The sequence below is a fragment of the Enhydra lutris genome, unplaced genomic scaffold, assembly GCF_002288905.1.
Source record: "Enhydra lutris kenyoni isolate GAN:26980312 unplaced genomic scaffold, ASM228890v2 scaffoldscaffold51, whole genome shotgun sequence".
Classification (NCBI taxonomy): Eukaryota; Metazoa; Chordata; class Mammalia; order Carnivora; family Mustelidae; genus Enhydra; species Enhydra lutris.
Genome location: NW_019154135.1, coordinates 13,257,656 through 13,270,235, shown reverse-complemented (window position 1 = coordinate 13,270,235; position 12,580 = coordinate 13,257,656). Strand labels below are relative to the sequence as shown.

General features: G+C 64.1%; 1 protein-coding gene across 3 annotated transcripts; it reads right to left on the bottom strand.

The window, feature by feature from the left end:
* Positions 1-1,794: 1,794 nt before the first annotated feature.
* On the bottom strand, positions 1,795-11,687 carry LOC111157039 (transforming growth factor beta regulator 4). Of its 3 annotated transcripts, none has more exons than XM_022518247.1 (12): positions 11,609-11,687; positions 10,984-11,145; positions 10,032-10,516; positions 7,793-8,116; positions 7,146-7,317; positions 6,711-6,868; positions 6,102-6,221; positions 5,184-5,328; positions 4,669-4,914; positions 4,437-4,548; positions 4,231-4,345; positions 1,795-3,817 (listed from the first exon to the last, which is right to left on the bottom strand). In XM_022518247.1, the coding sequence occupies exons 2-12, from the start codon at positions 11,000-11,002 to the stop codon at positions 3,716-3,718; spliced, it is 1,998 nt and encodes a 665-aa protein (XP_022373955.1). In that variant the 5' UTR covers positions 11,003-11,145; positions 11,609-11,687; the 3' UTR covers positions 1,795-3,715. The 3 variants fall into 3 exon arrangements, with proteins under 3 accessions (XP_022373955.1, XP_022373958.1, XP_022373956.1); XM_022518250.1 differs by having other exon boundaries at positions 10,996-11,145; positions 11,609-11,681; XM_022518248.1 differs by having other exon boundaries at positions 10,984-11,142; positions 11,609-11,675.
* Between the last annotated feature and the right edge of the window lie 893 nt (positions 11,688-12,580).

Sequence of the window (12,580 nt, the reverse complement as noted above, 5' to 3'; positions counted from 1 at the left end):
GTACATGAATTGTACTTTGGGTAAAGATTCAACTGTATTTTTTTAAAGGTTTTATTTATTTATTTGACAGACAGAGATCGCAAGTAGGCAGAGAAGCAGGCAGAGAGAGAGGAGGAAGCAGGCTCCAGGCTGAGCAGAGAGCCCGATGTGGGGCTCGATCCCAGGACCCTGGGATCATGACCCGAGCCGAAGGCAACTGTTTATTTAACCCACTGAGCCACCCAGGAGCCCCAAGACTCAACTGTATTTCTATAAATTTGTAATAAACAATCCAAAATTGAAGTAAAGAGAATGCCATTCATAATAACCCCCCAAAGAATAAAGTCCTTAGGAATTAGTTTAGCAAGGGAAGCTCAAAATCTACACTCTAAAAATTAGAAAACCTTTGAAATTAAGGAATGGCTAAATCAATGTGCAAACATCCCACGTTCATGGATCAGAAGGCATAAGGTGGTTCCGAGAGCGCTCCCCAAACTGAGCCGAGGCTCCCTTGCTATTCCTCTCCGAGTCCCAACTCCTTTGTAAGAACTGGCCAGCTACTTCTAAAACGCATACGCAGCCACAAGGGACCCAGAATAGTCAAAACCACCTTGAAAATGGACCATCAAGTAGGACTCACCCTCTTTAAAATCCCGGTGTGGTTAACATAGCATCGTACGAACTGCAGGCGTGGAGCGAGCCAACACTTCTGGTCACTCAGTGCTCACCAAGCGCCCCGGCCCCCTGGCCACCTCCCCTCGGGTATGCATTTGTGCTCTATAGTTAGGAATCTGTTTTTTAGTTTGCCCTTTTCCTTTTTGTTTCATAAATTCCATACAGAAGTGAAATCCTATGGTGTCTTTCTTAGTCCACTTAGCGGAGTACCTCCCAGCATCATCCACATCATGGCAAATGCCAAGTTTTCCCCTCACGCTGTAAATAGCCCATTGCTGTGTGTCATGTGTGTGCACCCCTCCCCTCCCCTTTGCCCATTCATCAGGCAGCGCGCACTCGGATCACTTCCGTAATTTGGCTGAGGTCAGTAACGCTGCTCTAAGCCTAGAGGCACGGGTATCCCTTTGAGTTTGTGTTTTATCTTTTTTGGGTAAACAGCTGGCAGTGCGATTGCTGGGCTGTAGGGTGGCTCTATTTTTAACTTTTTTGAGTTAACTCCATACTGTTGCCTACAGCGGCTGCACCAGCCTGAATTCCCACCAACAGCGTAAGAGGGTCCCCTTCCTCCACATCCTCGTGGACCCCCGTCGTTCTGTGTTAATTTTAGCCATTCTGACCGGTGTGAGGTGGTCCCACCCGATGCCGAGTGATGTGGAGCGTCTTTCCATGTGTCTGCCGGCCATCTGGATGTCTTCTTAGGAGAAATGTCTGTTCATGTCTTCTGCCCGTTTTTAAACTGGAAGGTTGTGTGTGTGTGTGTGTTAAGTTCTTCATGTACTTTAGATCCTAACCCTTTATTGGTTGTGTCATTTGCAAGTATCTCCTCCCATTCTGCAGGCTTTCAGTTTTGTTGGCTGTTTTCCTTGCTGTACGGAAGCCTTTTCACGTAGTCCAGGACTCACGCTACTTCAGAATGTCCTACAGAGCAACAATCAAGAGACAGGGTGCTGCTGAGAGCCAGAAATAACCCCCGACATCTGTGGCCAATGGAGCTTCAACCAAGGTGCCAAGACTGTACAACGAGAAGAGAGCTGCTCTCCCGGTAACGGTGCTGGGACAACTGGAGAGTCACGTGCAAAAGAACGAAGCTGACACCAGGCACACACCAAATACAAACTAACCCCAAACAGACCAAAGGTATTAAGAGCACAGTTATAAAATTCTTAGAAGAAAATGGGTGTATTTTCATGATCTAGATTCACCAAACCAAGGATTTTTGGATATGACCCCCACGAAGCACATGCAAAAGAAAAAAAAGATAGTGACCTTCACAGGTTGGTTCAAGGACACCATCAAGTAAGTGAAAACCCACAAAACGGGAGTAAGCATTTGCAAATCCTTCATCCAGTAAGTGACTGGTTTCCAGAACATCCTCTTACAACTAAGGTCACGTGATTAAAAACGAGATGCAGAACTGAAGTTATTTCTCCAAAGACGATACAAATGGAGTAAGGACACGCAAAGATGGAGAGAACACTGGTCGCTGTGGGAACACTGAGATGGCAGGGCCCTGACGCACGCCCCCTGGATGGCCAGAATGAAGTGCTCCCCAGCACGAGCTACCGGGGCGATGCCCCATCTTCTAGAATCTGAGCCATCTAGGACGACACCACATGGCAAGGACACAAAGAACAAAAGGGCTCCTCACTCTGCTGGTGGGAACATAGGCCAGCACAGTGCCAGCCGTGCTCCTGGGCATTTATCCGAGAACTGGGGTTTGCACTATCCTCGAGAGTGGGGCCGAGCCATCCAACCGCAGGGGCAGGGAAGGGCCAGTATGGACACCCGCATGAGAGCCACCCGTAAGGAACTGGTGCAGATCCGACCCGAGGGCCACGCAGTCAGATTCCTCTACAGAAGCTCTGAGGGCAGGGGAGACATGGAGAAAACGGGGGTGGCAGCTGGCAAAAGGGAGGTGCGGGTGTAGAAGGCACAGGGGTTCTCGTGCCGAGGAGCCGTCCTACTTGGGGACTCCCATCCCTGTCAGTTATCTTGGTGGGACACCCGCCAGTGCCATGAGAGGTCACCGCTGAGGAAACCGGGAGCACACAGCTACCACGTCCCTTCTCACGAGCACAAGGGGACTCGTGTGTGTCCCATGGAGGCAGGTAGGCCCGAGCAGTGCCCAGGACAGGCTCACAGGTCCTCAGGGGGCCGCTCGAGGCCCTCCTGAGCCGATCTGCACCTGGCGCTCGCCCATGCCAGTCCTTCGCTATGGCAGGTCTCTTGCCCGGGCCACTGTCGCCGCCCCCTCCCACCTAGTGAGGGACAGCCACCCCCTGGGCAAACGTGTCCACTCCCGTGCCTGTGTGAGCTGCGAGTTCTCTGAAGGTGTGCGGAACGGCTGGCCTTGGGACCCAGGGTGGAGGTGGCCTTTCTCTCCCCAGCTCCCTCCACCCCAGAGGCACCAGGGACGAACTGTTCTTTCCAGCATCTAGTGGCACTACTGCTGCAGTGGGAAAGGAGGCTTGGGGCGCACAGGCCTGTGATCCCAGGAACCTCTGGCCCGGACGGGCGGGGAGGGGTCACGAGACCTGCTGTGTCTGCCGAGCCCTGGTTCTGCTCCAGACCCAGCACCTCCTATCAGCTTGGCTTCTCAGGACACCCACACTCTCCCGACACCCCAGGCAGGAGAGAAACTCCCAGGACGACTGTGCTCAGCACCTACACCACCAGCAGAACCCCGAGCCGCGTCCCCACACCCAGGGCCTGCCTGGGAAGGTCCTCACGGCCCCAGGGCCGGAGGCGTCAGGCTCCACCTGCGGAGATGCACGGCGTGTGCAACAGGCAGCTGCATGTGCGCCGACGGGCCCCCCGGGCAGGCAGAGGTGGGGACAGGCCAGTAGTGCCCAACGCAGGGCAGAGGGCAGCGAAGGCAACAAAACCTGGGACGTCTCCTGGTGTTGAAAGCTGAAATCCCAGGTTTATTGCCCATAAGAGGCAGGCGCTGCAGGACAGCACGCCCTCTGGGCAAGCTCGCCCACGCACGAGTGTCCAGTGGCCCCGGCCAGGCCTCGGAGAGCCCGGCCCCCCGCAAGCACAGTCCACGGCTCGGGACACATCACTTGGCCAGCTCCTCTGCCACAGCTTTTCGCATCTTGTCCTTCAGGTAGGCGCCTTTCTGCCACTCGGACTTGAGATCCAGCCACTCGTAGTACGGGACCTGCGGGGAGGGCATGGGGACCACGGCTCTGCCCGCTGTTCTGCACCCGCACCCCTAGCCTCCCAAGCCCACGGAGCCGCAGGACTGTGGCCAGCGGGGAGGCCCCGCTTCCCTCAGTGCTCAGAGCTACAGCGCCCTGACCCGGAGCCAGGGATCCGGAAGGCTGCAGAGCCCAAGGATGGCTTTTTAATTTTTAAAAACCGCTGAAAACAGAAAAACATCCAAGATGTAAACGTGACAAAACCGTCCCCCAGCCTGCAAGGCCCCCTGCTCTCTGCGGCCGGCATGCAGACTGGGTCTATGAGGCCCCGAGTGGCTCCAGAAGTGGTAGCCTTAAACACCACCTCCCAAGCTTCCCTTTCTCCCATGTGAGGGGACCCCGACGTGGCCGGCCCCGGGCCCACAGTACTCACGTCCACCACCAGGAAGCCAGCGGCCTGCACGTGGCGCCGGGCCAGCGCGAAGCGCCCCAGCAGGTCTCGGCTCCGGCTGCCGTAGCTGGGGAACTCCCAGCGCAGGAAGGCCAGCCTGGCAGGGAAGGGCGCGGGGCTCAGGCGGAGTGTACCCCCAGGGCCCGCGGAGGGAGCAGGGAGCCCCGGGGAGGCGTCTGGCTGCCTACCTCTTGGCTCCGGGGGGCAGCGGCTGGCTCCCGGATGGTGGGGCGAGATGAGGGGCCACAAAGTTCCTGAGGGGCAGGAACTGGCCGTCGGGGTCCAGCAGCACCTCAGCGTCTAGGAGGGGCGTGGGCGCATGTGTTGGGGACCATCCCCAGGGGCGCAGGACCCTCACCACAGAGGGCTGGAATGAGCAGCAGCCCCGTGGCCATCAGCAGGGGGATGTGGGGGGCTCACCCAGGATCCAGCCGTACTGGGTGGGCACCGCGAAGCTGCCCCTGTCGCTGCTCCCCAGCAGCCCCTTCAGCGTGTCCTGCAGCTCCTTCTGCAAGGGGGTCACCTTCCCGTCGAGGGCGGACAGCCGGGGGAGCAGGGCCGCGGCTGGCAGACACGGGCCCGCGTACCCGGGGTGCTCCAGCCGCGCGCTGGCGTTCACGTGCAGCAGCTTCCTGAAGGTGCCCTGGTCTTTCGGGGATTTGGCCTCTACGGGAGAAGATGGCGCGAGAAGAGCAGGTGGGCTGAGGGACACGCAGGCCAGGTGGGGGACCAGGGCACCCTGCCCCCACGCTGCACCCTGAACCACATGTGCTATCAGGGAAGAGGGTCTGGGGGTCCCCCACAGGGAGAGGACAGAGGAGCGGTGAACACCAGGTGAGCTGGGGGGCCGCCTTTCCCCTGCCCTGGTGGAGGCGCGCAAAAGCAGGCATGTGCGGCGGCCGCGGGCTCGGGAGGAGGGACGCCCCACCACTCACCTAGAAACTGGCTGTGCAGCTCAGGGCGCAGCACGGCCCGCAGCTCTGCCTCCCGCGCCTGCCGCAGCACGCACAGCGCCCACACCACGTCCACCTGCAGGGCCGGGTGCAGCCCCGTCAGCTCGGAGTCCAGCTTCTCGTGAACCTGAGCGAGGACAGGGCGGGCGGAGGAAGGGGCTGCGCTCAGCGGCGGCCAGCATCCCGGGCCGGCAGTGCTCAGGGCTCCCGAAGGACTTGGCCACCCCGAGGCCTGAAGAGCTACGGGGACGATCCTGCCCACGCTCCCGGCCAGGCTTGGGGCGGCCCCCGTCAAGAGTACCAGAAACCCTCCTCGGCACCTGCACGACCTTCAGCAGGAGCTTCCCACAGCCCCTCCCAGCAGCAAGGGTCTGTGGCATGAACTCATGTCTCCCGTCACACGGGGAGCAGGCCCCAGGCCGGGGAGGTGTTTCTGGCCTCGAGGGAACTTGGAGACTATGGAAGGGGCCGCAGCTGGCCTGCTAGGGCGGTGCTGCACAGAGGCCCAGGGTCAAAGCCGGCGCACACGCAGAACGGCTCACCCTGCGTGGATGCACAGGTGACCCACGTGGCACGCAGCCCTGCCCGCAGCTCACAGCCACAGCGGGGCGTTAAGGAAACACCAGGATCGGAGACCAGGGATCCCCTGGCCCTGACTGTGTGGCCGGCGAGAGAGCCAGCCGACGCCTCCTGACCTGCAGCTGCTCTGGGCCACACAGCAGGCGTGGGGGACTGCGCGTCTTCTGTCCCCAGGACAATGTGCATCATGTGGCTCTAGCCTGCTCCCCTCGCATCCCCAGGGCCCCCATGCAGAATTCCAGCCTGGAGCTGCTCCCCAGGGGCCCCGCAGCAGCCGGCAGGGAGAGGGCAGGAGGGGGGGCAGGGGTGCACAGACCGTACCAGGCTGAAGAACTGATCCTCCTGTTCCGGACACTCCGGACGGAAGTTGAGGTGCGCGAAGGCCAGAAGCACATTGCACAGGTGCGGCACCGGGACGGTCTGGGCTCTGTCCAAGACGTGCTGGGCCGGCCAGGCCAGGTGGGGGACAGTGTAAGACGGACCCATCCCTCCCACCGCCCATGACCCCAGCTGTCCAGGGCCACCCAGACCTTCCCCGCCAGCAGCTGCCATCCCCAGGAGCCGCCCAGCAGCGGCTCTGCAAATGCTGCGGCCGCTCGGCACGGCCTCGAGCAGCTGCGGGCTGTGCACACAGACGCGTCTCTCCCTGCTGCTGCCCTGGGAGCCGCGAGTGGATTCCAGCCTCGCCACCCGTACAGCTCCTAGGACAGCCACCCGTGAACATAAACTCCTCTGAGACTGAGAACAGAAAACACAGTCCCCACCCATGATGTCTGCTCCCCCGAATGACCCGAGGAGGAACCCCCTTACCAACCAGACAGTGTGTCCGGCCAGCTGTGCCTCCCTGACGCAAGGCGCAGGGAGCCCGCTCCAGGGGCGTCAGGCCCCCACGGCGCCCAAGCCCAGGCTGCAGGGCTCTGCCCGGCTCACCTGGGCGAAGGCCTCGAACAGAGGCCCACTGAGCCACTTGAGGAGGGCGAATGACTTGGCGCAGCGGGCCACCTCGCCGGACGCCAGGCTGGGCACGTGGGGCAGCAGGTCGGCAGCCAGGCGCCGCAACACCTGCGTCTGCTGAAAGCCGAGTTTGCCTTCGGGACAGAGCGAGCCCAGGGATCACCCTCGAGGGTCTACAGACTGCCCTGGGAGCCACCCAGCCACCCCAGCCTGGCCTTGAGGTCTGGGGATGAGGTGTCCGTGACCAAATTTATCCCTGAGGCCCAGCAGAGGGCACCAGGGCCCATGGGTCACTGTGTTTCTGTGGCAGCCTCTTGGCCAGCGCCGGCCACGGGGCGGGCGGGCACCGAATTGGACACAGCTGCAGGCAGAGCGCCCTTCTCCCCGCTGCTCCTGGCCGGAAGGGCTCACCGTAGGCGTACGCCAGGTCCAAGAGGATGCCTTTCGTCAGGGGGAAGGGCTTCTGGACCAGGTGATAGGAGACGGCTCGCAGCAAGGGCACCGACCGCCGGTTCTGAGCGGCCAGCGTCACCAGCACCCTCCGCAGCTCCTCGGGCCCAAACTGTTCCGCCAGCTCCAAGCACTGTCAATCACAGCCGCAGGGGTCAGCGGGGCGGCCGAGGCCAGGGCTCCTGCGCGGCGCTGGGCGGCCCCTGTGGGACAGCAACTGGGCCTGAGCTCACTAACCCCAGGCCCCAGCCGGGTGGGGCCCGCCCCAGCTCCCCACCGGGAAGCCCCAGGCCCGGGTGCTCTGTCTGCAGCCAGACTTCCCCCCAGGTCCCCGTGCGGGGGTCCGGGGCCCGTGGGCTGCACGGCCTGCTGTAGCAGCCACCTGGGCCAGCGCCCACTACGACAGCAACGGGGGCTGAATTTGACCAGACTGCGGGGAGCGGGGGGGGGGGGGGTGCGGCACATCCCTGGGACACGTGAGCCCGGAGTGGGTCTGCCCGCCGGCCCAGGTCAGGCGCACGCGGTGATTTTAAAGAAGACGAAGCACGCCGGGCTCGTGAGCGTGGCCACAGAGCGTGCCCGCGGCTGCCCCGCCCCTGCTCCAGTACCTTGTCCTCCAGGCGGTTCATCAGTGGCTCCGAGAGGGGCCCCGCCTTCGCCATCAGGGCCACCACCATGCGGCTGTCCTCAATCTCTGCCCAGCGCCGCTCCAGGCTCACAAGCAGCTCGGCCAGCAGCTCCTGGGAGCCCCGCTGCTGCATGTAGGCGGTGCTGGACTCCGCCAGGAAGGCCAGGTGCTTGTACCGGAGCCTGCGCAGGCGCCAGCGCACCTCCTGCTCCACCGACAGCAGCTGCTTGCAGGCCGCGGGCAGCGCCAGCGCGTAGAGGCTCCGGAGCAGCCTCACGAGGGGCCCGTGCCACACTGAGGCTATCTGGGCGGGGAGGACACAGGCAGTCACACCCGAGAACCCACCTGTCCCGGGCCTGCCCCGCTCCGCCAGCCATCTGGGTCCCCCGCGAACACGAGCCGTGCGAGGAGGAAAACCCCCCAGGCTCCTCCAACGCAAATTCCACGGAGGCAGGTGGTTACAGAGACGCGGCCACGGATCTGTGCACTGTGCATGCCGGACGAGCGCCCCACTCGCGCGCAGACGTGAACCCAGCAAGCGGCTGAGTCCAGCGGTCAGGGGAAAGCCTGCAGGGCTGACTCAGGCTCACTGCCCACCCGCTGGCTCCCTGGCTCGCAGCGACGGTAAGCGGTTAGCTGAGGGGAGTGAGCCGCCCCGCGGAGCACGTCCAGGTGCCGGCGCCCTGCTGCCCCACCCTCCCATCCAGCCCCTGCTCCCCAAGGCGTGCGGCTGCAAAGCAGCCCTGGGATATGTGGGCAAGAGAAGGCCTGGCGACCCCACACCCCCAGGCACCAGGGACGAGGGGCTGGCTGTTCACGTGTCACCACCGCTGCCACCTGAGGGACCCACACCCCGTGAGGCTTCACACCGCAACACATGGTGTCCCCAAGCCGAGGCAGTGGCACCAGCACCTCCCTCCTCCTCCTCGGGGGCTGTTTCTGACAAGGGGGGACCCCGCTGATGTTTCCAGGCCTCAGGGATGCGCAGGGGCCCCTCTAGCCCAGCAGTATGAGGCAGAGGGCCCCCAGGGAGCCAGCACGCAGGAGCTCAGGTGGGGTCCTGCCCACAGCACTGAGCCTCTAACTCAGCCTCACTGGTGGGGCCGCTCCCTTCCCCGGTGAAATGGGACTGCACAGAGGGAGCAGAGCGCAAACAGGGGAGCCGGGGAAGGGCTGGGGAGGCCCGCGAGTAGAAAATCTGAGTCCGTATCAGGAAGCGTGGTGCGGCACCTGTGTCTCCCGGAAGGCAGGAGAGCTTTTACAAGGAAGCTCGGTCACCACCTGCATTATACTTTGTTCCCACTTTGCTTTGGCTCATGGGTTTGTTCCTACATCTGCTCTCGTCCCCTGAAACACACTTCAGTTGCCAGTGTGTGTGCAAAACAGTAACTCCCAGGACCACAGTCGCAGAGCGAGGAGAAGGCTGGTAAGGGGTTACAAGCGACAGCATCAGAAAGAAGTGACCTTCTGCCGTGACCTCAGCGCACGCACACGTTTCACCGAGACAGAAAGCTCTGCACCTCCCTTACCACGGAAGCATTCCGGCATTTTCTCCGCAGGCCTATCTGGCTGTAAAACCAGCCGGCCACGCCCACTGCTTTCCCACACTGTAGTCGGAAACCCCACCCTTAACCTGTGACTCTCCTCCGCCTCGGCCTGACACCCGCACACCGGGCTCTGCCGCTCAGCGGCCGAAGCAGAGCTTCCCTCCAGCGCGGACCAGGGGAGGACTGTGGGCCGACGAGGCCACAGCCAAGAGCTGGTGTGTCGCCCCACCCCCGTGCCACAGACAGGTGCCCTCTGCACTCGTGTGTTAAGGGTCTGACCAGCTGGATGACGGCCACGCTCAGCCCAGCTCCCCAGCACCCTTCATCAGCCCCCGCCCCCGTATCTCCTCCAGCTTCAGGGGCGTGCCCACCGTGAGCCAGACACTGAAGGGGAGCCACACAGATCAGGACTGCCTGCCCAGGGCAAAAGCACCCGGAAACGGGGAAGAACCAGCTCGCTTCCTTCGCATCCGTGTCCCGTGTCCCGTCTGCTGCTTGGTAGAGAAGGACAGCACAATTCAGCTAAGGGGACCGTGCGGAGGAGTGACCAAAGGATGTAACGAGCTAGGCAAGCAACAGGGTTCCTGGCTACGGAAAGCGGCTGGCTGCTCTGGACTCCAGTGCCACTGTTTTCTGCCCGCTGAGCCCTGAGAGAACATTCCAGAAACCCACCTGGCTGCTGACAAGCTGGAGAAGCTGCTGAAAGCGGGCATCCCGCACGAGTGAGGCCTTGTGTTCCGGCCTGTCGGAGAGCAGGCGGGAGAGCTGGATGAGCACGAGGGCTGCGTGGTTCTCGTGCAGGCGGTGACCACCACCGAGCAGCTCCAGGAGCTCCTCTGGCCGGGTGGCCTTCTCGATGAGCCGGTCCACCTCCTGCTGCTGCGGCCTGGCGCTGAACACGCGCTCCTTCTCTAGGAGCCCTGACAAGGAACGTGGGAAGTGCGAACCGGGCGAGGTAGCTGAGGTCAGAGTCCTGCGGCCGACCTGGGCAAGTCTTAGTCGACCCACGGGAGCCACGGCAGGAGCCGCGGCAGGGGGCACAAGGGTGGCCTCCCTTAGGAGGCAAGCGCATCGCTTCACTAGGCGGGCTGCCATGGCGGCCGGGGGCTGGGGGCAGGGGCCGGCAGGTAAGACGGCTAGCAGGTGGTTCCACAGCCCTGCAGGGTCAACAGAGAGAAAGTGGTGATGGGCGAGCTCCCACTCCCCACCTGAGAGCAGGACCCACAAAGGCACGGCCACCCTCCCCACCAGCCGGAACCTCTCCTCTCTGCCTGTCCCTGCGTGGGCCAGAGCTTTATGCAGCAAAAACCTCACAGACTTGGTTTCCGTGAAGGACGTGACTGAACACCGAAGCGCAGGGCGCCAGGGCTTGGGCTGCGGAGCGGCGGTCCGGGCAGCCCGGAGTCAGCTAGCTTAGCTCGACAATCCAGACCCCGGCCGTCCCAGGCCTCCCGGTGGGGCTGGCCCCGGGCCCCTCTCACTTCAAAGGCCCCGAGAGTTAGAAGAGCTGACTTGGGGAGACGCAGGGGGAGACGTTTTCCATCGGACCGCGCCTGGAAAATCCACACCCCACAGCCTTGCCCTCCCGCCCCCCCAGGCCCCGCTGTCCCGCGACGCCACAGACCCAGGAAATCACCCTTCATGCCTCCACGCCCAGGCGACACGTCAGCTCCTCCCAGGCTCCGTCGCACATCCCGCTGCTGCGGCCTCCAGCCGCTCGGACCGTCTCGCTCCGCGGGGCGACCCCGCGGCCGGCGCACGGCAGGTGCCCGGGCCTCCCCTCCTGCTAAAGCAGAGCGCGCGCTAGACTCCCAGCTGCCCGGAGCCTGGCCCCGGGCCGCACGCCTCCCTCGCTCGCCGGCGCACCGCAGCTGCGAGGCCTCGGGTCTCACCACCGCACAGCCCAGACTCCGGAAGACACGCGCCCGAAGGCGACGTCCCGCACCCCCGGCGCCCGCCGGCGGGGACGCCTCCCCACGGAAGACAGCCCTGTGGCCTGGGGACGGAGCTGAGGTCCGGAGGCCCCGCTGGATCGGGCGAACACCAGCCCCGAAGCCCGGCCGTCGGGGGCAGACAGAACACCCGGGCCCGCCGGCCACCACGCGGCATGGCGGCGGCAGAGCACGCACGCACGGACCGGCCGGTCCCCCGCCTCCAGCCGCGGGACCCCGACCCCCCGCATCCCGGTGCGCCCTCCAGCCCTCAGGACCCACGCCCAGAATCCTCCTCCCCACCCGCGCCAGACATACGCAGCAGCCGCGGGAGCCGCCGCTGACCTCCATGTGCCCCCGCACCGTCCTCGGCTCACGCCGCGCGGCGCGCTCGCTACGTCACTTGGAGCGCCGCCGGAAACGAGCCTAGCCGTGGTCAGCCCGACCGGAAGTCGTGCCCCCACCCTTTCCGGCAGGTTGCCATCTTTGCTGAGGGCGAACAGCCGGAAGTCATGCTAGTCACCGCCTCTCTGGCCGAGTGCCATCTTTGCTGAGGGCACAACCTAGGAAATGGGAAGTAGCGGGGCGAGAGGCGAGTGCTGGGCAGTTCGGGAAAGATGGGAACCAGGAAGAATGAGGCCCCCGGGACCCGGGGCTGACGGCCGGGCGTCCGCAGCCCCGCCCTGCATCCCGCCCCGGGTCCCGCGCGGAGGGGCTGCGGTGGAGCGGTTCCCACAGGGTCGTGCGGCCGTGCAGGCGCGGTGTGCTTGGTCCTGCGGGCGCTGTTCCCGCCGCGGCCGTCGTTCCCGCCGCGGCCGTGGGGCTCACGCACCGTCTCCGGCTCGCGGGTGCGGGCGTGTGGTTTTGGGAGGGCGGGAGGTGGGCCCCGCGCCCCTGAGGGCTGTGCGTGGTTACTGCCCCTTCCCGCCGCGCTCTCCCCGCTGCGTGCGGTTCGCCCCGGGCTGTGGTCGTCGGGTGCGGCTTCGGGAGCGCGTCAGAGTCCGGCGCCTCTCCCCGGGGCGCTCCCCGCCCGCCTCGGTCTCTGCCGCCGGCCCACCCCTCGGGCGGGTCCCCGCGCCTTCCGACCGGCCGTGGGGCCGTCTGCGGGGTGTCCCCCTCCCCGGGAAGATTAACGGGGTCCTCCTCGCGCAGTCCTATCGCTGCTCCTCCGTCCGCGCGTTGCCCTGAGGGCGCCCTGGCTCGCCCTGGAGAGCTGGCGCGGTGAAGGCAAATTCGGACCCCGCGGGTCTGAAAGGTCCTGTGTCCCCCACCCGCCGGCTGGCCGTGGTT